The sequence below is a fragment of the Pongo pygmaeus genome, chromosome 20, assembly GCF_028885625.2.
Source record: "Pongo pygmaeus isolate AG05252 chromosome 20, NHGRI_mPonPyg2-v2.0_pri, whole genome shotgun sequence".
Taxonomy (NCBI): Eukaryota; Metazoa; Chordata; class Mammalia; order Primates; family Hominidae; genus Pongo; species Pongo pygmaeus.
The window spans coordinates 21,257,021-21,284,352 of NC_072393.2; the positions used below are offsets into that span (position 1 = coordinate 21,257,021).

Here is a 27,332-nt window from a genome sequence, read left to right on the forward strand (position 1 = left end):
TAATCGTTTATTACAGTATAGTAAAATCATTTACAATAGAATTATGAATTCATTGTTTTTAAGGTTTTTCAAATATGAAAACAATTAGGTATGATTTGAAGTAAGTTCAACTCTAGGACATTACCCACTGGTCTTCATGGTATTTCTGTGATGAATAGTATAAAACTGGGTCACCAGAATGGTGCAGACATGCTGATTGAATTAGAATGAGTTCAGCCTTGTTGGTAGACTATTGGTATTCCAGAAGCTGATCATTCACTACAGCTTACTAAATGTAGTTCCATAATGCCAGTGAGCACTTTTAGCCAGGTTACCTTTTTCCTTTCATTAATGTGGTCCTGTTTTGGTCTCCTGTTTCTCTTAAGCTATCCCAGATGAGAGGTGATTATTTCTTGCATGAATGAGATTCCCTTTTTTTCCCTCTACCATAGGATCCTCTTATTCTCCCTACTGGAAGCAACATGCAGAAGGTAGAAATAATGACAATATACAAATACGTTTCCTGCCATGTGGCCACCATAAGCAGCTTACAACATGGCCCACCTAGAAGTCACTTACTTTCAGGCCAGCAGTGGTGTTATTCTATGATGTGTCTCTTTCTCTTAAAAGCACCTCTGATTAAGTTTAGCACAATCAGGATAATCTCCATTTTGGTAAACACAAAGTCAACACATGAGTAACCTAATTTCATGAGTGATTTCCCACCACAGTCACACACATTTTTACACTCGAGAGTATTACACAGCAGGTGTGCAACAGACTGGGAATCCAGGGTATTATCTTAGAATGTTGCCTACCCACCTGAATAAACTTTTAAAATAGTCTTTCTACTGCTTTTGTTATCTACATAAACAAAAATGTCATCTGCAAATAATAACTACTTTCCAGTTTTATTCATTACAAATATTAACTGACATTTTTTTCTGGCTTAAATTATTATTCCTTTATGTGTCATTTTATACATTCACACACACATAGAACAATAAAAATATATCCAATTATTCAATTTTGGTTAAATTTTTATTAAAATAAGCGTTAAAAATAATTTTTGTGTGTGTGTTTGAAGAGGGCTTTTATTGTTGTACTCAAGAGTGTTATTTCTGGAGACAAAGTTGCCTGTGCTTTAATACACAGATTCTGGGGAGAATCCAAGCCATAAGCCATAAAATTTTATATTAATAAATTCAATACAAAGCAGAAAGTATACATTTGCTTTCAGAATATTCAAGGTGTTTAGTTTTCCATTAGTCACCTAATTAAAAACTTATTTTGTTCCAATAATTGTGCTTTTCTTCTGAAAATACGTACAAATGCATACTCACCAAGCACACTCACTCCATAATTTTCTTACACCTAAGGTTTATCTTCAGAAGAATATGTGTATATTTCACTCAATGAAAATTAAAAGTCTTTACATTTGCAGGCAGAGAGACCACATGTTCAAAGAAAACTATATAACAAATATTTATTAATAATTTTTCAGGACTCAGAAATGTAAAAATTATATATTTTTTTCTTTTGAGGAGTCTCATCACTCTGTCACCCACGCTGGAGTGCAGCAGCGCAATCTCGGCTCACTGCAATCTCCACCTCCCGGGTTCAAGTGATTCTCCTACCTCAGCCTCCAGGTGTGCGCCACCATGCCTGGCTAATTTTTCTATTTTTAGTAGAAACAGGGTTTCACCACATTGGCGAGGCTGGTCTTGAACTCCTGAGCTCAGGCAACCCACCTGCCTCAGCCTCCAAAATTGCTGGGATAACAGGTGTGAGACACTGCACATGGCCGTATTTTTTTTTATTTTTTATTTTTTAGTGACAGAGTCTTGCTCTGTTGCCCAGGCCAGAGTGCAGTGGCACGACCTCGGCTCACTGCAACCTCCGCCTCCTGGGTTCACACCATTCTCCCGCCTCAGCCTCTGGAGTAGCTGGGACTACAGGCACCCACCACCACGCCCAGCTAATTTTTTATATTTTTAGTAGAGACAGGGTTTCAATGTGTTAGCCAGGATGGTCTTGATCTCCTGACCTCATGATCCACCCGCCTAGGCCTCCCAAAGTGCTGGGATTACAGGTGTGAGCCACCGTCCCTGGCTTTTTTCTTTCTTTTTGAGATGGAGTGTCCCTCTGTCGCCCAGGCTGGATTGCAGTGGTGCTATCTCAGCTCACTGAAACCTCCACCTCCCAGGTTCAAGACATTCTCCTGCCTCAGCCTCCCGAGTAGCTAGGAATATGGGTGCACCACCATGCCCAACTAATTTTTGTAGTTTTAGTAGAGAGAGAGTTTCACAATGTTGGTCAGGCTGGTCTTGAACTCCTGACCTCATGATCTACCCGACTAGGCCTACCAAGGTCCTGGGATTACAGGCATGAGACATGGTGTCTAGCCCATATTCTATTTATATTTCTGTATAATTTTTATTATGACCATAAAAATCACCCTGTAGTCAATTACAATTTAATTGGACATTTAAAAATAACTAAAAGTGTATAATTACACTGTTTGGAATAGAAGGATAAGTGCTAGAGGTGATGGATACCTTATTTACCCTAATTACAACATATTGTATGCCTGAATCAAAATATTCTCTATAAGACATATATACACATACTATATACTCACAAATAGTAATAATAAATTAAGAAAAATGATTAAAAATTTAACTAATGGGAAAAATATTCTTCATTTGCAGTTTAAAGCTACTGGCAAAGTGACTACTAGTGATGATATTCCACTATATACCAAATAGTATACTTCTTCCATCTTTTACTTACACCATTGAGTAAGGCCAGATAGGTTAAAGTTAGTGGCATAATAATGCTTCATTAAATGCACAATAGTTTTAAGATGGTAAAAAATAAAATAAAATTAGGCTGGACATATTGGCTCACACCTATAATTCCAACAGTTTGAGAGCCCGAGGTGAGTGGATCACTTGAGCTCAGGAGTTTGAGACTAGCCTGACCAATATGGGGAAACCCCATGTCTATTAAAAATATAAAAAATAGCCAGGTGTGGTGTCACGCACCTGTAGTCCCCACTACTCGGGAGGCTGAGGCAGGAGAATTTCTTGAACTTGGGAGGCAGAGGTTGCAGTCATCGTGCTGAGATTGCACTGCTGCCCTCCAGCCTGGGTGACAGAGCAAGACTCCATCTCAAAAGAAAAGTTAAATAAGTAAATAAAATATAAATTAAGTTCACACATAATCTAACAATTTTAAATATATTGCATTTTATTACATAACAGTAAAATTAGTAAAATACAATAATTGATACACTTTAATTTATAATTTCTTTCTCTCAGTATAATGTAGAGAAGTATTACTCTGAACACCTACCTTAAACATTACTTAATACAGGTTAACTACAATGAGCCTCTCCACTTATATTTTTGTCATGCATCTTATATTTTAATGTCCTTACTCTTTTATAGAAAAGGTCATAAAGAATGCCCAACTAATAAAGAATCTCTAATATCTCTGATGCAGCAACAATTGATCACATACTTTCACATGAATATAATAAAGTAACAGCATAAAGTAATTTGAAAACTGTATTACATCATTATTCACTTTTCAAAAAACTTGTTTTCAAGGAAACAAATATACTTTCAATGTAATTACAAAGCTTCAAAAAATCTCCTTTTAAAGTTATATACAAGTTTATACAAATTTATATACAAATTTATCTAACAACTTTAGTTGTGAATTCATTTATATACTCAACACTCTTATTTAATGTAATGTCTGAAGTGTCAGTGCCTTAGTTATTCTGTAAATTCTGATATTTACATACAATTAATTTTGAATGAAATATTTTTTCATGTTTACCACATCTGCAAAAATATATTTTAGTATAAACTCTGGTGTTTTCTAAGCTGCAGTTTTTTTTTTTAAAAATGTTTCCAAATTCATTACATTTGCAGGACTCTTCTCCAATATAAGTTCCCTGATGTTGAGCAAAGCTTGAGCAACTGCTTCAGGATTTTCCTCTAGTACAAAATGTGTGCAATAAACCTCCTGTATATTTGTAATGGTTGTTTCAGAATAAATACTCTTCTTCACTTTAAAGGCTTATATTTTCTGAAAGATTTTTTGACAGTAATTGCACTTTTAATGCTTTTATTAACTATGAACCTTCTTACGTTGAGTAAGATGTGAGTAGGCATTAATGGGTTTTCCATATTCTTTATATTTGTACAATTTTTCTCAAGGATAATAGCTTTCCTGCAAAATTATGTGTACACATTGATTACGTTTTGCCACATTCTTCATGCTTGTAGGAATTTTGCCAGTATGAATTATCTTACTATCAAATGTGGCAACTACATAAAGGCTGTTTCACATTTTATATATTTCTAGGGTTTCACACTAGTATAAAATTTTATCTATAGACAGGATGGAGGTGTTGACAAAAGCACTGTCACATCTTTCAGGTTTGTAGAGTTCCTCTTCAGAATGAATTATCACCATGTCTCTTAAGAATTAAGAACTTGTGGCCAGGCATGGTGGCTCATACCTGTAATTGCAACACTTTAGGAGGCTGAGGTGGGTGGATCATGTGAGGTCAGGAGTTGGATACCAGCCTGACAAACATGGTGTAACCTTGTCTCTACTAAAAATACAAAAGTTAGCTGGGCATGGGGGTGGGCACCTGTAATCCCCCTTACTAGGGAGGTTGAGGCAGAAGAATGGATTGAACCCAGAAGGCGGAGGTTGCAGTGAGCCGAGATTGTGCTACTGCACACCAGCCTGGGTGACAAGAGTTGAAACTCCATCTCAAAAAAAAAAAAAAAAAAAAAGAGAGAACTTGTTATATGCTTTGCCACATTCTTCACATTGTAGGGTTCCTTTCCAGTATGAATTATGTGTAATAAAGGTTGAGAAGTTCCTTAAAAAATTTGTCACGTTCTTTATATTTGTAGGGTTTATATTCCATATCAATTCTCATAGTTAGAAATTGAGGGCTGGTTAAAAGATTTTCCCCATTCATCACATTCACACGGTTTCTCTCCAGTATGAATTATCTTCTGTGTAGTAAGGTGTGAGGATAGGTGAAAAGCTTTGCCACATTATTCACATCTGTAGGGTTTCTGTTCAGTATGAAATCTCTTATGTGTAGTAAGTTTAGAGGAGTGCTTAAAGGCTTTGACACATTCTTCACATCTGTAGGGTTTTTTTCCAGTATGAGTTGTCTTATGTGTAGTAAGGTTAGAGAACTGCTTAAAAGCTTTGCTGCATTCTTCACATTTGTAGAATTTCTCTCCAGTATGAACTATCTTATGTGTAGTAAGGCATGAGGACTGCTTGAAGGCTTTGCCACATTCTTCACATTTGTAGAATTTCTCTCCAGTATGAATTCTCTTATGTGTAGTAAGGATTGAGGACTGGTTGAAGGCTTTGCCACATTCTTCACATTTGTAGGGTCTCTCTCCAGTATGAATTTTCTTATGTGTAGTAAGGTTAGAGGAGCACTCAAAAGCTTTGCCACATTCTTCAAATTTGTAGAATTTCTCTCCAGTATGAATTCTCTTATGTGTAGTAAAGATTGAGGACTGGTTGAAGGCTTTGCCACATTCTTCACATTTGTAGGGTCTCTCTCCAGTATGAATTTTCTTATGTGTAGTAAGGTTAGAGGAGTACTTAAAAGCTTTGCCACATTCTTCACATTTGTAGGGTTTCTCTCCAGTATGAATTATCTTATGTGTAGTAAGGTCTGAAGACCGCTTGAAGGCTTTGTCACATTCTTCACATTTGTAGGGTTTCTCTCCAGTATGAATTCTCTTATGTGTAGTAAGGGTAGAGGAGTACTTAAAGGCTTTGCCACATTCTTCACATTTGTAGGGTTTCTCTTCAGTATGAATTCTCTTATGTGTCGTAAGGGTATAGGAGTACTTAAAGGCTTTGTCACATTCTTCACATTTGTAGGGTTTCTCTCCAGTATGAATTATCTTATGTGTGGTAAGAGTTGAGGAACGGTTGAAGGCTTTGCCACATTCTTCACATTTGTAGGGTTTCTTTTCCGTATGAATTATCTCATGTTTACTAAGGGTTGAGGATGACATAAAGGCTTTGCCACATTTATCACACTTATATGGTTTCTCTCCAGTGTGATTTCTCTTATGTGTAGTAAGAGTGGAGGAGTGTTTAAAGGCTTTGCCACATTCTCCACACTTATAGGGTTTCTCTCCAGTATGAATTTTCTTATGTCTAGTAAGGCTACAAGAGTGGTTAAAGGCTTTGCCACATTCTTCACATTTGTAGGGTTTCCCTCCAGTATGAATTTTCTTATGTGTAGTAACAGTTGAGAACTGCTTAAAAGCTTTGCCACATTCTATTTATTTGAAAGGTTTTTTCCCAGTATGTCCTCTCTTTTTTCGGTTTGAATTTGAAAATTGATGAAAGACTTTCACATATTTATCACATTGACATATTTTTCTCGGGGTAGTTGTCAAACATTGGTTAAGTTCATTATAACCTTCTTTGTGCACCTTACACTCATCCACACTTATACATCCTTTTTTTAACTGTAAATTGCCATGTTCACATTTTTCATATTTTCTCAGTACCACGTTTTGGAAAGAATCTTTTATGCTCTGCTCTGGCCAAAGGTCTTGGGCAAAATGAGAACACATTACTGAAAGAAACAATAAAAACACATTACTTCAATTGGTAGACTCAGATAAATATAAATAAATATATGTAGTTTGTATAGTTTTATGCAAACTACATAAGCAAGATGACACAGGAAAATACCACAAGCTGTAATTTCTTCCTGGACATATGAATTTAACAAAAACATACTGACCAAAATACATTTATAAAAAATTTATAAATAAGTCATGAAGGGCCCCAGGTGAGCACAATGCAAACGGCCAAATAGAAGAAATAGAAAAGTCTGTTACTTATACACAACACAGCTGGTTTTGCTCTCCAGTATAACATTGTGCCTTTAAAGGTAAATTGTTGACTGGCTGGGGTGACTCATGCCTGTAGTCCCAGCACGTTGGAAGGCTGACGTGGGTGGATCAGAAGGTCAGGAGTTCAAGACCAGCTTGGCAAAGATGATGAAATTCAATCTGTACTAAAATTACAAAAAAATAGCTGGGTGTGGTGATGGGGCACCTGTAATTCCAGCTACTTAGGAGGCTGAGGCAGAGAATTGCTTGAACCTGGGAGGTGGAGGTTACAGTGAGCTGAGATTCCCAGAATCTCTAGTTAAGACCACTGATTTCAGACTATGCCAGGACAAGCTATATTATAAAGATTGTAACAGGTAGCATTTTGTTAATGTAAAAATCTCAAAGATTACAATAAATACAAAATATTAGAGCAACATGACCCCATCAAAAAGTTATAAAATTTTTAAAGCAACCACAAAATGTATATAAAGTAATTTTAAAAATTCCCAATAAGCTGTACAGGTCAAGCTTGGTGGCTCATTCCTGGAATCCCAACACACTAGGAGGCCAAGGTGGGAAAACCACATGGATCAGAATTTGAGACCAGCCTGGCCAACATGGGGAAATGCTGTATCTACTAAAAATACAAAAACTAGCTTGGCACAGTGGCATGTGCCTGTAATCCCAGCTACTTGGGAGGTTGACACACAACGCAAGAATTGCTTGAACCTGGGAGGGGACGGTTGCAGTGAGTGAATATTGTACCACTGCATTCCAGACTGGATGACAGAGCAAGACTGTCTCAAAAATAAAATAGGCTGGGCACAATGGCTCATGCCTGTAATCCCAGCAACTTAGGAGGCCAAGGTGGTCTCCTAATTTGAGGTCAGGAGTCCAAAATTAGCCTGGCCAACATGGTAAAAACCCGCCTCTGCTAAAAATACAAAAAATTGGCTGGAATGCTGGCAGCCACCTGTAACCCCAGCTACTTGGGAGACAGAGGCAGGAGAATTGCTTGAACTCGGGAGGCAGAGGTACCTATGAGCTGAGATGGTGCCACTGCACTCCAGAGCCTGGGTGACAGAAAAAGACTCCATCTCAGAAAAACTAACTAACTAAATAAATTAATTAATTTGAATAACATTAGGTAAGTGAAACAGACAGATACTGAAGATAAAAATGAGGATAATAATAAGAAATATTGAAATAGAAAAAACAAAAATTGTGGACATAAAAATTCAAAAAATAATTGAAAAATTTCTTAAAAGGAAAAATGATGTAAACATGAAAAAGCTGAAGAAACAAACTAGGATACACACAAAGATATTTATAACAAACACACATACAAGCAAAACTTCAAAAATCATAGATAAGAGAATTTTAGGAGCTGTAATGTAGGCAGATGTAATGGTGAAGAATTTTTGTATTCAACTGAAGTTTATTTTTTACCACATTCAAATATATTGCTGGATCTTTTTGAAGTTTTATGTAATCCCCCAAGGTACCACTAAGAAAATATTTGTATGGATACACAAAAGAAAATTTAAAAAATCCTGAAAGCATACCAATAGAAAAATCAACAAAACACAAAAACCACAGAAAGAGAAAAGGAGAGACAAAGATATAAGAATCAAATAAAACAATAAAATAATATTAGTAACTTTTTCTCTTTCAGAAAACCATTTAAATATATATATAATTATCTTTCCAATCAAGAGATATACTTTCAATAAACAGGTTTATTAAAAAATTTTAAAAATCAAAAGTCAACTTGCCTTTCTACAGGAGTCAGTTGAGATCTAACAACAAAAAACGACTGAAAGTGGCAAGACAGAAGTAGAATTTCATGTAAATATATATTTTTTAATTTTATTATTATTATACTTTAAGTTTTAGGGTACATGTGCACAATGTGCATGTTTGTTACATATGTATACATGTGCCATGTTGGTGAGCTGCACCCATTAACTCCTCATTTAGCATTAGGTACATCTCCCAGTGCTATCCCTCCCCCCGTCCTCCACCCCACAACAGTCCCTGGTGTGTGATGTTCCCCTTCCTGTGTCCATGTGTTCTTATTGTTCAATTCCCACCTATGAGTGAGAACATGCGGTGTTTGGTTTTTTGTGCTTGCAATAGTTTGCTGAGAATGATGGTTTCCAGTTTCATCCATGTCCCTACAAAGGACATGAAGTTATGATTTTTTAGGGCTGCTTAGTATTCCATGCTGTATATGTGCCACATTTTCTTAATCCAGTCTATTGTTGTTGGACATTTGGGTTGGTTCCAAGTCTTTGCTATTGTGAATAGTGCTGCTATAAACATACATGTGCATGTGTCTTTATAGCAGCATGATTTATAGTCCTTTGGGTATATACCCAGTAATGGGATGGCTGGGTCAAATGATATTTCTAGTTCTAGATCCCTGAGGAATCGCCACACTGACTTCCACGATGGTTGAACTAGTTTACATTCCCACCAACAGTGTAAAAGTGTTCCTATTTCTCCACATCCTCTCCAGCACCTGTTGTTTCCTGACTTTTTAATGATTGCCATTCTAACTGGTGTGAGATGGTATCTCATTGTGGTTTTGATTTGCATTTCTCTGATGACCAGTGATGATGAGCATTTTTTCATGTGTTTTTTGGCTGCATAAATGTCTTCTTTTGAGAAGTGTCTGTTCATATCTTTGCCCACTTTCTGATGGGGTTGTTTTTTTCTTGTAAATTTGTTTGAGTTCATTGTAGATTCTGGATATTAGCCCTTTGTCAGATGAGTAGGTTGCAAAAATTTTCTCCCATTCTGTAGGTTGCCTGTTCACTCTGATGGTAGTTTCTTTTGCTGTGCAGAAGCTCTTTAGTTTAATTAGATCCCATTAGTCAAATTTGGCTTTTGTTGCCATTGCTTTTGGTGTTTTAGGTATGAAGTCCTTGCCCATGCCTATGTCCTGAATGGTATTGCCTAGGTTTTCTTCTAGGGTTTTTATGGTTTTAGGTCTGACATTTAAGTCTTTAATCCATCCTGAATTAATTTTTGTATAAGGTGTAAGGAAGGGATCCAGTTTCAGCTTTCTACATATGGCTAGCCAGTTTTCCCAGCACCATTTATTACATAGGGAATCCTTTCCCCATTTCTTCTTTTTGTCAGGTTTGTCAAAGATCAGATAGTTGTAGATATGTGGCATTATTTCTGAGGGCTCTGTTCTGTTCCATTGGTCCATATCTCTGTTTTGGTACCAGTACCACGCTGTTTTGGTTACTGTAGCCTTGTAGTATAGTTTGAAGTCAGGTAGCATGATGCCTCTGGCTTCATTCTTTTGGCTTAGGATTGACTTGGTGATGCGGGCTCTTTTTTGGTTCCATATGAACTTTAAGGTAGTTTTTTCCAATTCTGTGAAGAAAGTCATTGGTAGCGTGATGGGGATGGCATTGAATCTATAAATTACCTTGGGCAGTATGGCTATTTTCATGATATTGATTCCTCCTACTCATGAGCATGGAATGTTCTTCAATTTGTTTGTATCCTCTTTTATTTCATTGAGCAGTGGTTTGTAGCTCTCCTTGCAGAGGTCCTTCACATCCCTTGGAAATTGGATTCACAGGTATTTTGTTCTCTTTGAAGCAGTTGTGAATGGGAGTTCACTCTTGATTTGGCTCTCTGTTTGTCTGTTATTGGTGTATAAGAATGCTTGTGATTTTTGTACATTGATTTTGTATCCTGAGACTTTGCTGAAGTTGCTTATCAGCTTGAGGAGATTTTGGGCTGAGACGATGGGGTTTTCTAGATATTCAGTCATGTCATCTGCAAACAGGGACAATTTGACTTCCTCTTTTCCTAATTGAGTACACTTTATTTCCTTCTCCTGCCTGATTGCCCTTGTCAGAACTTCCAACACTATGTTGAATAGGAGTGGTGAGAGGGGGCATCCCTGTCTTGTGCCCATTTTCAAAGGGAATGCTTCCAGTTTTTGCCCATTCAGTATGATATCGGCTGTGTGTTTGTCATAGATAGCTCTTATTATTTGGAGATACGACCCATCAATACCTAATTTATTGAGAGTTTTTAGTATGAAGTGTTGTTGAATTTTGTCAAAGGCTTTTTCTGCATCTATTGAGATAATCGTGTGGTTTTTGTCTTTGGTTCTATTTATATGCTGGATTACATTTATTGATTTGTGAATGTTGAACCAGCCTTGCATCCCAGGGATGAAGCCCACTTGATCATGGTGGATAAGGTTTTTGATGTGCTGCTGGATTCGGTTTGCCAGTATTTTATTGAGGATTTTTGCATCGATGTTCATCAAGGATATTGGTCTAAAATTCTGTTTTTTGGTTGTGTGTCTGCCAGGCTTTGGTATCAGGATGATGCTGGCCTCATAAAATGAGTTAGGGATGATTCCCTCTTTTTCTATTGATTGGAATAGTTTCAGAAGGAATGGTACCAGCTCCTCTTTCTACCTCTGGTAGAATTTCATGGTGAATCCATCTGGTCCTGAACTTTTTTTGGTTGGTAAGCTATTGATTATTGCCTCAAATTCAGAGCCTGTTATTGGTCTATTCAGAGATTCAGCTTCTTCCTGGTTTAGTCTTGGGAGGATGTATGTGTTGAGGAATTTATCCATTTCTTCTAGATTTTCTAGTTTATTTGCACAGAGGTGTTATAGTCTTGCTAGTGGTCCATCAATTTTGTTGATCTTTTTGAAAAAGCAGCTCCTGGATTCATTGATTTTTTTGAAGGGTTTTTTGTGTCTCTATTTCCTTCAATTCTGCTCTGATCTTAGTTATTTCTTGCCTTCTGCTAGCTTTTGAATGTGTTTGCTCTTGCTTTTCTAGTTCTTTTAATTGTGATGTTGGGACGTCAATTTTAGATCTTTCCTGCTTTCTCCTGTGGGCATTTAGTGCTATAAATTTCCTTCTACACACTGCTTTGAATGTGTCCCAGAGATTCTAGTATGTTGTCTTTGTTCTCGTTGGTTTCAAAGAACATCTTTATTTCTGCCTTCATTTCATTATTTACCCAGTAGTCATTCAGGAGCAGGTTGTTCAGTTTCCATGTAGTTGAGCAGTTTTGAGTGAGTTTCTTAATCCCGAGTTCTGGTTTGACTGCACTGTGGTCTGAGATACAGTTTGTTATAATTTCTGTTCTTTTACATTTGCTGAGGAGTGTTTTACTTCCAGCTATGTGGTCAATTTTGGAGTAGGTGTGGTGTGGTGCTGAAAAGAATGTATATTCTGTTGATTTGGGGTGGAGAGTTCTGTAGATGTCTATTAGGTCCACTTGGTGCAGAACTGAGTTCAATTCCTGGGTGTCCTTGTTAACTTTCTGTCTCGTTGATCTGTCTAATGTTGACAGTGCCATGTTAAAGTCTCCCATTATTATTGTGTGGGAGTCTAAGTCTCTTTGTACATCACTAAAGACTTGCTTTATGAATCTGGGTTCTCCTGTACTGGGTGCATATATATTTAGGATAGTTAGCTCTTCTTATTGAATTGATCCCTCTAACATTATGTAATGGCCTTCTTTATCTATTTTGATCTTTTTTGGTTTAAAGTCTGTTTTATCAGAGACTAGGATTGCAAACCCTGCCTTTTTTTTTGTTTTCCATTTGCTTGGTAGATCATCCTCCATCCCTTTATTTTGAGCCTATGTGTGTCCCTGCATGTGAGATGGGTTTCCTGAATACAGCACACTGATGGGTCTTGACTCTTTATCCTATTTGCCAGTCTGTATCTTTTAATTGGAGCATTTTACCCATTTACATTTAAAGTTAATATTGTTATGTGTGAATTTGATCCTGTCATTATGATGTTAGCTTGTTGTTTTGCTCGTTAGTTGATGCAGTTTCTTCCTAGCCTTGATGGTCTTTACAATTTGGCATGTTTTTGCAGTGGCCGGTACCAGTTATTCCTTTCCATGTTTAGTGCTTCCTTCAGGAGCTCTTTTAGGGCAGGCCTGGTGGTGACAAAATCTCTCAGCATTTGCTTCTCTGTAAAGTATTTTATTTCTCCTTCACTTATGAAGCTTAGTTTGGCTGGATATGAAATTCTGGGTTGAAAATTCTTTTCTTTAAGGATGTTGAATATTGGTCCCCACTCTCTTCTGGCTTGTAGAGTTTTCTGCTGAGAGATCAGCTGTTAGTCTGCTGGGCTTCCCTTTGTGGGTAACCCGACCTTTCTCTCTGGCTGCCCTTAACATTTTTTCCTTCATTTCAACTTTGGTGAATCTGACAATTATGTGTCTTGGAGTTGCTCTTCTCGAGGAGTATCTTTGTGGCATTCTCTGTATTTCCTGAATTTGAATGTTGGCCTGACTTGCTAGATTGGGGAACTTCTCCTGGATAATATCCTGCAGAATGTTTTCCAACTTGTTTCCATTCTCCCCGTCACTTTCAGGTACACCAATCAGATGTAGATTTGGTCTTTTCACATAGTCACATATTTCTTGGAGGCTTTGTTCATTTCTTTTTATTCTTTTTTCTCTAAACTTCTCTTCACGCTTCATCTCATTCATTTCATTTTCCATCACTGATACCCTTTCTTCCAGTTGATTGCATCAGCTACTGAGGCTTCTGCATTCATCATGTAGCTCTCATGCCTTGGTTTTCAGCTCCATCAGGTCCTTTAAGGACTTCTCTGCATTGGTTATTCTAGTTATCCATTCCTCTAATTTTTTTTCAAAGCTTTTAACTTCGTTGCCATTGGTTCGAATTTCCTCCTGTAGCTTGGTGTAGTTTGATCATCTGAAGCCTTCTTCTCTCAACTCGTGAAAGTCATTCTCCATCCAGCTTTGTTCTGTTGCTGGTGAGGAGCTGCGTTCCTTTGGAGGAGGAGAGGTGCTCTGATTGTTAGAGTTTCCAGTTTTTCTGCTCTGTTTTTTCCCATCTTTGTGGTTTTATCTACCTTTGGTCTTTGATGATGGTGACGTACAGATGGGTTTTTGGTGTGGATGTCCTTTCTGTTTGTTAGTTTTCCTTCTAACAGACAGGACCCTCAGCTGCAGGTCTGTTGGAGTTTGCCAGAGGTCCACTCCAGACACTGTTTGCCTAGGTATCAGCAGCGGTGGCTGCAGAACAGTGGATTTTGGTGAACCGCAGATGCTGGTGCCTGATCGTTCCTCTGGAAATTTTGTCTCAGAGGAGTACCCGGCCATGTCAGTTGTCAGTCCGCCCCTACTCTGGGGTGCCTTCCAGTTAGGCTACTTGGGGGTCAGGGACCAACTTGAGGAGGCAGTCTGCCCATTCTCAGATCTCAAGCTATATGCTGGGAGAACCACTACTCTCTTCAAAGCTGTCAGAGAGGGACATTTAAGTCTGCAGAGGTTACTGCTTTCTGTTTGTCTGTGCCCTGCCCCCAGAGGTGGAGCCTACAGAGGCAGGCAGGCCTCTTTGAGCTGTGGTGGGCTCCACCCAGTTTGAGCTTCCCGGCCTCTTTGTTTGCCTAATCAAACAACTAACTCGGCAATGGTGGGCACCCCTCCCCCAGACTTGCTGCCACCCTGCAGTTTGATCTTGGGCTGCTCTGCTAGCAATGAGTGAGATTCCATTGGTGTGGGACCCTTCAAGCCAGGTGAGGAATATAATCACCTGATGTGTCATTTTTTAAGCCCTTTGGAAAAGCACAGTATTAAGGTGGGAGTGACCTGATTTTCTAGGTGCCATCTGTCACCCTTTCTTTGACTAGGAAAGGGAATTCCCTGATCCCTTGTGCTTCCTGGGTGAGGCAATGCCTCGCCCTACTTTGGCTTGTGCACAGTGTGCTGCACCCACCGTGCTGTGCCTACTGTCTGGCACTCCCCAGTGAGATGAACCCAGTACCTCAGTTGGAAATGCAGAAATCACCCGTCTTCTGTGTCATTCACGCTGGGAGCTATACACCAGAGCTGTTCCTAATCGGCCATCTTGGCTCCTCCCCCCTTATATAAATATTAACAAAACGAGAAGAGAAGGGGTCAAGATAATATTACAGAAGATACAAGTTAAGTTAAAAGCTGTCATACTTTATAAAATGTATTTAAGTCAAAACTTCAAAAAGACAAAGAAGGACATTAGATTCATTCACTGGGAACCTATTACAAATTTGTATATACATGTGTGTATTTATCTGTGTGTGTCTCATATTGGGGTTTCAGCTATATAAAGCAAATACTAACAAAACTGAATAAACACAAAGAGAGCAATATAAATATAGTAGGATATTTCAATACTCCATTTTCTGTAATAAAACAAGAGAGAATATTAGTAAGGAAACAGAAGACTGGAAGGCAGTAAAAAACAATTATTTCTAATGAAGGTATAGAGAACACTCCTCAACAAAACCAGGATACACAGCCTTCTCAATAGCTCATACAACTTTCTTCTTTATAGACCACCTGTTAGGCCAAAAACGAAGCCTTAACACATTTTTTAAAACTGAAATTTTATAGATCACTTTCTATGACAAAAATGGAATTAGAGTATAAAACAATAATATAAATAATTGATAAATTTAAAAATATTCAGAAATGATATAACACAGTATTAAGCATGCACTTGTTGAAATAACTGGGATGGCTGCGGTGGCTCAGGCCTGTAATCCCAGCACTTTGGGAGGCCGAGGTGGGTGAATTTAACTCCATCTCAAAAACAAACAATTGAAAAAGGAGCAATATTGTGAATATGTCTACACTGTTCAATTTATTCTACAGAATTAATGCACTATATTTCAAATTTCTCATTGCACTTTTGAATAAAAACAGCAAATCCAGAAGTATATGGAATCTAAAGAGACAATAAAGTACTCAATAATCTTCAAGGAATAATGTTGGAGGCATTGCAATTTCTGATTTGTAAACACATCAAAAAGCTACAGAATTAAAACAATTTGGTATGAGTATAAAAGTGAAAAAGTAGAACGATAAAACAGAATGCAGCACATGTTAGCTTTCACATAATTATTGCAGCATTGTTACTGAAAGCCTATAGATTATAGCAACACAAATTTCTGTCACCAAATCATTCAGTAGATAGAAAAATACTGGAATCTCATTCAGTTTTCAAATAGCAGAAAACAGTCTAACTATTAAGATAAATATTGATGACATTATGCAAAATAAAATGAGCCAGCCAGAAAAAGACATAGATTATATGAGACATGTAAAGCAGTTATACTCCTAGAAACAGAAAACAGAGTAGTGTTTGAAAAGTGCCACGAAATTGGATGAATTGGTAGTTGTTTAATGTGTAATGAGATTTAGCTTTGCAAGATAAAAACATTCTAGTGATGTTGCATAACAATGTCAATATAATTAATATGACCAAACTGAATATTTAGAAATATATACTTGTCACTCTAACTCTCAGGCAAAACTGCAGTGGCATTATCTCAACTCACTGCAACCTCCACCTCCTGGGTTTAAGTGATTCCCCTGCCTCAGCCTTCTCAGTAGCTGGAATTACAGGTGAGCGCCACCACGCCTGGCTAATTTTTTGTATATTAGTAGAAACAGGGTTTCACCATGTTGGCCAGGATGGTTTAAATCTTCTGATACTGTGATCCACCCACCTCGGCCTTTGAAAGTGATGGGATTACAGGCATAAGCCACCGCGCCCAGCCTAGAAAATTTTATTGTTAATTTTGCTATGTGTTTTTGACACATAATGCATAAGTAAAAAATAAACAATAATACCTAAAAGAGATACAGAGTAATTATTGTTTTTAAATTATCTTCAAATTCAAAAATGTTTATCTGACACAAAATTAATATAGATTCACAAATAAATAGATGTTGAAATTGGGAGAGATTTTATGACTACTCACCTAGACAGGATTAAAAAACTGTTACAGGCCAGGCAAAGTGGCTCATGCCTGTAATCCCAGCACTTTGGGAAGCCAAGGCAGGCAGACCACCTGAGGTCAGGAGTTTGAGACCAACCTGACCAAAATGGTGAAACCCTGTCTCTAAAAGTACAAAATTAGCCAGGTGTGGTGGCACATGCCTGTAATCCCAGCTACTCAGGAGGCTGAGGTAGGAGAATGGCATGAACCCAGAAGTCGGAGGTTTCAGTGAGCTAAGATCCCACCATTGTACTGCAGCCTGCATAACAAGAGTGAAATTCCCTTTCAAAAAAACCAAAACCAAAAACAGAAACAAAAACCTGTTACACCAGACCTACACAACAAATGTACAAGTGACACAAAGCTACAGGGATAATATTTATACAGGCAAAGACACACAGAAACAATTATATTGGCAACAGATACATGGCTTTTTCATATTTAATTTTGCTCTTCACTGTCTTAAATTATACAGAGTTAAATATTGTTATATACAATTATAATATAAACTAAAAAATATATTGTTATATACAATTATAAACTAAAAAATCAACACATAACTGATGTGATATGACATTCCCAAAAATATATAACACAAAATATTAAATTACAAAAAAATTAAAACATGGGATGTAAAACAAGTAGATCAATGTATTCATGAAAGGAATCTTAGAATATAAGGTAAAGTAATACAGAGGTTACTTGAAGATTAAAAAAAAAAAAAAGCTGAGAACTTCCCAAACTTTGATGTAACAACAACAAAAACTTCTAACTAGTAATACTCGGTTCAAAATTATTTTACTTCAAAAAGAATATAAAAATAAAAACTTTCCAAAATAAAAGTTGAGACTGTTCATCACCATTAGCACAGTCCTACAAGATATAATATACAGGGTTGTGCACCCTGGCTCACGCCTGTAATCCCAACACTTTGGGAGGCCAAGACAGGTGGATTGTCTGAGGTCAGGAGTTCAAGACCAGCCTGAATAACATGGTGAAACACCGTTTGTACTAAAAATGCAAAAATTATTTGGGCATGGTGGCACATTCCTGTTGTCCCAGCTACTGAGGAGGACAAGGCAGGAGAATTTCTTGAAATCAAGGAGGCGGAGGTTGTAATGAGCCAAAATCATGCCATGGTACTCCAGCCTATGACAGAGAAAGACTCCATCTCAGAAAAAAAAAACAAAAACAAAAACCGCCAGGTGCAATGGAGCCCACTGCACTCCATCCTGGGCCACAGAGTGAGACTCAGTCTCAAAAAACAAAACAAAACAAAACAAAAACAAAAAACATCAAAATGATTATTCATAAAACCTTTAAAATTCTTTTATAGAATATAAAAAACAATATGTAAATGTGCTTAAATCGGCCAGGCTCAGTGGCTCATGCCTGTAATCCCAGTGCTTTGGAAGGCCAAGGGGGGAATCACAAGGCCAGGACTTCGAGATCAGCCTGGCCAACATGGTGAAACCCTGTCTCTACTAAAAATACAAAAATTACCCGGGCATAGTGGTGCACACCTGTAATCCCAGCTACACGGGAGGCTGAGGCAGGAGAATCACTTGTACCTGGGAGATGGAGGCTGCAGTGAGCTGAGACTGTTCCATTGCATTCCTGCCTGGATAACAGAATGAGACTCTGTCTCAAAAAAAAAAAAAAAAAAAAAAAATTCTGCCTAGATTTGTTAATATACCATATTAAACAATTTTAATATCAATAAACAACTGGCAAATGTAGAGACATAGTTTTTGTATTAAATTGAAGTTGTTATAAAATTAAAACATATTGTTTTAACTTTAAGATGTATGTAATCTCCAGCTTTCAAGATGATTACAAAGATAATATTTATAGAAAGTATGCAAAAGAAAATAAAAAATAATGCATGCCAGTACAAAATTAAATAAAAATTAAGAAAGTAAAATGGGAAATGAGAAAAATAAAACTACTAGAAACACATAAAACAATAATAATATAACTGGAAAAAACAACTTCATTTCTTTAAGCAATCATTTTAAATATAAATTAATTAAACTACTTAATAAAATAAAATGTAACCTTAGGACTTTAGAAGACCAAGGTAGGCTGATCACTTGATCCTGGTTCAAGACCAGCCTGGGCAACATGGAAAAACTCTGTCTCTACTGAAAATACAAAAAAGCTATCTGGGTTTGATGGCACATACTAGTAACCCAGCTACTTGAGAGGCCAAAATGAGATGATAATCTGAGTTTGGGAGGTCTGGATAGCAGTGAGACATGCAAATCAGCCTGGTTGACAGAGTGAGGCCCTATTTCAAAAATAAATGAGGCCAGCTGTGGTAGCTCATGCCTGTAATCCCAGCACTTTGGGAGGCCAAAATGGGCAGATCATCTGAAGTCAGGAGTTCAAGACCAGCCTGGCCAACATGGTGAAACCCTGTCTCTACTAAAAATATTAAAAAATTAGCTGGGCATGGTGGCGTGTGCCTGCAATCCCAGCTACTCTGGAGGCTGAGGCAGGAGAATTGCTTAAACCCAGGAGGCAGAGGTTGCAGTGAACTGAGATTGCACCATTGCACTCCAGCCTGGGCAACAAGAGCAAAACTGCATGTCTAAATAAATAAATAAATAAAATTATATAAAGAAAAAGAAATAGAAAGCCTGAGGAGTTTTTTAAAAAACAATGCTGCCTATGAGAGACTCATTTTAGCATTCAGTCAAATAGGCTGAAGTAACAGAATGGAAAAAACGTATATTCCATGAAAATAGGAACCACAATTGAGTGGGGTAGTCATAATTAGACATAACATGCTTTCAGTTATGTTCTACTATGAGACAAAGACTGATATTATATTATGACAAAGTGAGTTGATGTACCAGAAATCTATAATATTTATCTTTCTATATGTATATGTGTATATAACATCAGTGCTCCAAAATACGTAAAGCAAATATTGACAAAAGTGAAGCAAGACATACATAGCAACATAATCATTGTAGACATCAAGACCCTATTTGCAATAAATGGAAAATTCAGATAAAAAAATAAGAAACAGAAAACTTAGAAAACATTATAGACTATGTTAATTATTTTGCAAATAGAGGAATAATTGAGAGTACGTTATTTATAACGAAAAGGGGTTTATTTGGCTCACAGTTTGGCAGGCTGTATAAGAAGTGTGTGTCAACATCTGCCTCTGGTGAGGATCTCAGGAAACTTAAATAATCATGGTGAAAAATAAAGAGTAACTGGATGTATTATATGGTAAGAGACAGAGCAAGTGTGAGGTGAAGGAGCCAGGTTCTTTTAAGGAACCTACTCTCATTTGAATTAATAGAGTGTAAACTTTTTGATTACCAAGAAAATATACCAGCCATTCATGAGAAATTTGCCCCTGTGACCCAAACATGTCCCACCAGGTCCTACATCCAATATTAAGGATTTATACTGCAGCATGAGGTTTGGAGAACATGGATATCCAAACCATATTATAGACCAACTAGGCTTCACAGATGCATACAAAACTTTCCAGTGAAAACCAAGATAATACAAAATATTCTTATTTGCATCTGGTGTGTTCTGTTAGGACACATACCAAGTTTTATTAAATTCAGAAATACTGCTTGGGTGCCATGGCTGTTGTCTATAATCCTAACACTTTGGGAGATCAAGGTAAGAGGATCCATTGGTGCCAAAAGTTTAAGACCAGCCTGGGCAATGTAGTCAGATCCAAACACTACAAACAAACCAACCATTAAACAGACGTGTAGTGCATATCTGTAGTCCCAGCTACTCAGAAAACTGAGGTAAAAGGATCACTTGAGCCCAGGAGGCTGAGGCTACAGAGAGCCAAAATTATGCCACTGCACTCCACACGAGGTGATGGTAAGATCTTGTCTCAAAACAACAAAAACAATCATTTAAAAAAGACTAAAATTACACACTGTGTGTTTTCTAACAAAAACTGAATGAAACTAGGAATTAAAAGCAAAAGTCAAACTGGCAAATTCAAAACTGTGTATATGAAACACACTCTTCAACATATTCTTGCTCAGGGGTCAAAAAATTTCATTTTTCACAAAATGTCAATAAAGTCTAGAGTTAAAAGCTACAGAACATAAACAATGTAGTACTAACACAAAGATAAACAGATGAAAGAACAGAATGGAGAGCTCAGAAATGAAACTTTCTGTATATGATGAAATGATCTTCCACAAAGTTGCCATGAGTACAAAATGGAGAAAAATAATCTCTTCAAAAAATGATGTTGAAAAGTGAATATCAACACCAATAAAATAAAGTTGGATTATTTCCTTGAATGTTACAAAAATATATTTTTAATAAAATACTTAGACATAAAATAACTAACAAATCTTTTAGAAAATAATACAGGAAAGAGACATGACATTGGTCTTGGCACCATTTTCTTAGACACAAAATTAAATGCCTGAGCAACAAATGAAACAGAAAAGTTTACACTAGACTTCAAAATTTCTGCATATTAGAAACAATTCAAGAGTAACAACATCCCTTAGAAAATGGGTAAAACATTTGCCTATTACATGTGAAAGAAATTAATATTCAAAATATATAAACTACCCTTAAAACTAAACAATGAAGTTGAATAACTTGATTTAGAAATGGACAAATGAAATTTTTATTAGAAAAGTACACAAATAAAAAAAGCATTTGAAAGGACACAGAAAATTACTAGTTTATAGAGAAATGAAAAAAAAAAAAACACAATGACAAACAAAATCACCTCACGCACATTAGAATGGCCACTATAAATTTTTTTAAAAACACCAAATCTGTTGATGATGCAATAAAAATGAAACCTAAGTTGAATGTTGGTGGATAACAAAGGTGCAGTCATTATTTTAAAAAGTTATAAATGTTTCTCATTTATAAATCTATATCCAAAATATGTAAAAAAAGCCAGGCACAGTGGCTTAAGCCTGTAACCTTAGCATTTTGGGAGGCCAAGTTGGGGGCAGATCACCTGAGGCCAGGAGTTTGAGACCAGGCTGTCCCTGTCTCTACTAAAAATACAAAAAATTAGCTGGGCATGGTGGTGGGCACCTAAAATCCCAGTTACTTGGGAGGCTGAAGCAGGAGAATCGCTTGATCCCAGGAGGCAGAGATTGCAGTTAGATGAGACCACACCACTGCACTCTAGCGTGGGTGACAGAGTGAGACTCCATCTCAAAAAAAAAAGCAACACAGGACCTGGAAGACATATTTGAAAATCTATCTTTATTATACCAGTATTCAAAAAAGCCAAAAGGCTGAAGCAACCCAGATGACTCTTGATTTAAAAATACATCAAAAAATGTAACATATACATAAAATGGAATATTATTCCACCTTAAATAAAACAATCTTGTCACATTTTAAGATAAACATTGAGAATATTATGTCACTTGAATAATCCAGTAACAAAATTATGGATACTGTATGATTCCACTTAAATGAGATACCTTAAGTAGTCAAAATCATAAAAACAGAAAGCGGAAGGTTTGTCTGTCAAGGGCTGGAGAGAGGGTAAAATGAGCAGTTGTTATTTCATGGGTATTGAGTTTTAGTTTTGCAAAACGTAAAATTTCTAGAAGTCTTTTGCGTAACAATGTGAATATACTTAACATGCCTGAAATGAACAGCTTGTTTATTTTGAGACAGGGTCTCACTCTGTCACCCAAGCTGGAGTGTAGTGGCACAATTTTGACTCCAGCTCAAATCTCCCATGTAGCTGGGACCACAGCTGCACACCATGATGCCTGACTATTATTAATTTTTTTTTTATAGAAAGGGGTCTCCGTATGTTCCCCAGGCTGGTCTCAAACTTCTGGGCTCCAGGAATCCTCCTGTCTTGGCCTCCCAAAATCCTGAGATTACAGACGAGAGCCACAACCATGCCTGGCCCTGAAATGTACACTTCAATAAATTTAAGATGGTAAATGTTATGTTACGTGTTTTTAAAACAATGTTTAAAAAAAAAACTGAAAAAAATCCAGAATTATTAATCTTTTTGAAAATTACCTTCAAATCACTACTAAAGTGTTTCTCTCACAAAAGGAAATATATATTCATCATTAAACCCATGTTGAAAATAAGACTATCTTCATGACTACTCACTTAGACAAGATAAAACTACCATCAAAAATCAGCTAAGAATATAAGATAAGCCATAACTAAAACTGGGGTCATATTTATAGATAAACACACATACACATATGTAATCTGATTGTGATAGACACGTGCAATTTATCTCTTAAACCTGAAATGGACTTAAAGTGTACAAACAGAATTGCAAATTCTCTAAAATTATAATATGTAAGTAAAACCAATAGGCACAATAAACTGATGTTAAGAAACCTACACTGAGGCCAGGCTCAGTGGCTCATGACTATAATTCCAGCACTTTGGAAGGCCAAGGTGGGTGGATCATGAGGTCAGGAGTTTGAGATTAGCCTGAACAATATGATGAAACACCATCTCAAATAATAATGTAAGAATTAGCCGGGGGTGGTGTCGTGCCTGTAGTCCCAGCTACTCGGGAGGCTGAGGCAGAAGAATGGCTTGAACTTGGAAGGTGGAGGTTGCAGTGAGCTGAGATCACGCCAGTGCACTTTAGCCTGGGCAACAGAGCGAAACTTCCTCTCGAAACAGCAACAACAACAGCAACAACAAACAACAATAAACAAAAAAACTACACTGAAGAAACATGCTAATACAGAACTTCAAACAATACGACAAATGTTTACTCATAAAATCTGGTGTAACACATGGACGTATCATTACAAAAATTTGTCAGGTCAGGCACAGTGGCTCATGCCTGTGGTCTTGCACTTTGGGAGGCTGAGGCGGGCAGATCACCTGAGGTCAGGTCGACCAGTCTGTCAACATGATGAAACCCAATTCTCTACTAAAAATTACCAGGCATAGTGGCACATGCCTGTAATCCCAGCTACTTGGGAGACTGAGGCATGAGAACTGCTTGAACCTGGAAGGTGAAGGTTGCAGTGAGCCAAGATCGCACCACTGCACTCCAGCCTGGATGAGAGAGGGTAACTCCTTCCCAAAAAAAAAAAAAAAAAAAAAAAATTTGTTGAAGTAACTGCAATCTTTAACTAGTATTATGTACTCATCATATACAGCTATTTTGAATCATTAGCATGCACTGTGTAGCAGTAAAATTTTGAGAATATGCAGTATAATTATAAATAGATTCTAATGAGAAACTTTTAATAAATTAGCATTTAAAAGAAACTGGAGCTTCTTTTCATGTTTTAAATATATGCTATTCTTACACAAAACGAAACTGCTGTATTCTAACTTTAGAAGCAAAGAATAGCCTTACATTGTTAAACACAGAAAAATATATATATATATTTTGCAGAATAGGGTTAGACCCTCTGATATGTAAAACAAATATTAGGAAATAAACTCATTATTTATATACAGGGTGAAGAAAGTAGATGAAAATTCCATAATTTTATAACTACTTATAACTAGTAACAATTTATGTTTATATTTAGTAACTATAACTATTTAGTAACTATTTTCATAAATATGGAGTGCTTACTAATTATCTAATTTACTTTCAGCATACCGTGCAAATTCTAGCATATTATCCTAAATAACTGAATCTAAAATTACAAATTTGAAATAGAATATAGAAAGAAAAAATGTATAAGGAAAGTGACATCAGTAAGATAAAAATAATAAAAGTGCTCTATTTTCATATCCCCTTATAGCAAAAAAAGTCAGCCATCCCTGACCAAAAATGACTTTATGAGACAACCAGGCATTATGGTTCACACCTGTAATGACAGCTACATGGTACATTACTGTTGGAGAGAAATGCTTCAGGCCAGGATTTTGAGACCAGCCTTGGTTATGTAGCAAGACGCCATCTCCAAAATAAGTGCCTCTAAGAGAGATTTGAGATCCAGGGATGCAGTTGTGAAACCCTATTAAAGCTTAAGTTTGAGACGTGTTCTATTCAGAAGGCAGGCCCTCATTCAGGTGGGAAATTACAGGACCCCCATTCTTGGCTACAGACCAGGATAGGGTTCACCCAACTTGGTCCCACTGAGAATTCTGAACTTACTCTGTAACCACCACAAACTCCTCCCAAGCCAGAGTCTGGCAGAGGTCCTGCTATTCCAGAGACCTGGAGGAAGGCATCTATTTACAGCCATGTAGGCAGGCCTGCAGACCTTGGCCTTTACCATGGTCCCTGAAACAGTTCACTGACTCAGTTTCAGTTACACAAGCGACAGTTTATGGTCAGTTCTACCTATATAGAAACCCACACAGTTACCTGAGGAAATGCTCTCTGGTACTCACTGAAAGCCACACTCATCCACATCCTGATTTAAGGCCCAGCATATGCAGACCTGACTGCAAAAACATGCCCTAATGTCTGCCCTACAGAGCAAAGTCCTGAAGGATATGCAATCTGTCCAAAGATAAAATGGGAATTACAACTACCCAAGCCCCTGTAACAAGCCAACTGAAGGTGAACCCTAGTGGAGACCCAGCAGCCTTGTGACCAAGCTACAACCCCTCTTCACTACAAATTCAGAGGGCATCTCATCACCCTAAGGGCCTAATAAAAGAAAATCTTTACAATCTAAAATCAGTTTATGAAAACTTGAAGAGGTGTCTGCTCCATCAAATTCAAACACCAATACAAAACTATATTGTGCCCATTTTCAATGCTTCTCTTTTAATGTAGCACTGGAAGTATGGGCAGAAGAATTAGTCAAAGAAATAAATAAATCCATTGAAATTAAAAAATAAGTAATCTTATATTTAAAAAACCATAAATGGTACATTAAAACCTCTCTAAACTAATAAATACACTCAGTAAATTAGCAAAATATAAAATTAACATACAAGTGTATCTATGGTTTCATACACTTAAACTATCTAATAGAGGAAGAAAATTTTATTGACTATACCTTAAATAATAAATTTCTGAGGAAAATATTAACCAAGGAGGTAAAAAAAATCTACAATAAAAAAAGGAAAAATTAGAAAAGATACAAATAAATTTTCAAATATTTTGTCTATGAATTGAAAAAATGAATATTATTTAAGTGCCATATTATCCAAAGTAATCTATAGATTCAATAAACTTCCTATTAAAATTGCAGTGGTACTATTTTCACCATAATGGAAAATACAATTCAAAAATTTACATGAAACTAAAATAAACTTTGAATATCCAAAGCAATCATGAGGAAAAATAACAAAGCGGAAGGATGTCATACTTATAATTTCAAACTATATATTTCAAGACTAGATAGTAATAAAAACAGAATGGACTGTGCAGAAAAATGAACAAAAAAAAATTCAACAGAAACTATTACTCTCAGACATTTCAGATCTGATGCAAAAAGAGAACTTTGAGAGTAATTTTAGTTTCTCAAAATCATGCAGACATTTGTGCGTCCCAAAAATTATGGAAAAGCAGTCAGATTGTGCAGTCTCTTATATGTCATGAAGAGGACTTTGGCTCTCACTGTGAACCTGAAGGAAGCTCACTGAAAGAAAAGGAAAATCTTTAGAGAATTTAAAAGCATAAGACAGAAGATGCCCCTTTGTAAGCAAAATTAAAAAAGAAAAAACCAAACAAACAAACAAAAAATAGCTGCCCAAGAACTATTTCCTTTGGAACATAGCTCCCCAAATCACACTTTAAGGACTGACTTTCTCTTTGACTTTGGGACCCCTTATCTGTGTCATCTGTTGTATTCATTTTCACTCACACCTACCTGAGGGTTTGGCAATCATCTCATTTCTCTTCATAGTCAAAGGTTTTTTTCCTTGCTCCAGACAGGTGATCAGGTCTGGCTTAGAAACAGTAATATCTGTTTTATTAAAAATAAATAACATAAATCTTGCTTATATTCTCCAATTACAAGCTAGTAATGTGCTCAGCACAGAGGATGTGATAAAATATTCTAGTAAATTAATCCAAAAATACTAAGTTGTAACAAAAATTTCTAAATATTTAGAAAATACTTTCAATTTGTAGGTTTCTTAATTTTACTACCTGGTACTACTGAATCAAAAATTGGTGGTGGCAATTAGATTTTCAGATGGAGCAACAATATTTTATGCCACTAAATTTCTGGAATTACCACGAATTTAGAGTGAAAAATACAGCTCAACTCAGGAATGTAGAAAGTTTGGATTAAGAAAAAACATGTTGAAGAAATTCTTTTCTAAATGAACAAGTTCTGAAGATTTTCTGGAAAATGGGGATCTGAAACTCTGTTATGCAAAGAACAAATTACTAAAAAACATTCTACACAAAATAAATAAATAAAATCTTTAGGGTATATTATTATGTACTCAAGTTATCCTCACCAAGGAAGATCAGGTTTCTGTAGTTCTCTAACATCACATCCTTATATAAATTCCGCTGCTCAGTGTCCAGGCAATGCCACTCCTCCAGAGAGAATTCTATGGCCACATCTCTAAATTGCAATGGTCCCTGAAACACACACACACACACACACACACACACACACACACACACATTTTTACCAAGTGGCCATGGGCGGAATTTTTAATTTGACTTAAGGTGAAATGAGAGAGTAAAGAGAACTGGTTCTGACTTATA

At 36.7% G+C, this 27,332-nt stretch overlaps 1 protein-coding gene across 1 annotated transcript; it reads right to left on the bottom strand.

The window, feature by feature from the left end:
* Positions 1 to 3,281: 3,281 nt before the first annotated feature.
* Positions 3,282 to 27,207, bottom strand: LOC129020567 (zinc finger protein 626-like). Its single transcript, XM_063658825.1, is given in 3 exon segments — positions 3,282 to 6,634; positions 26,479 to 26,574; positions 27,077 to 27,207. Coding segments are annotated over 3 exon segments (1,695 nt in total). The 5' UTR covers positions 27,111 to 27,207; the 3' UTR covers positions 3,282 to 5,069.
* Positions 27,208 to 27,332: the final 125 nt, after the last annotated feature.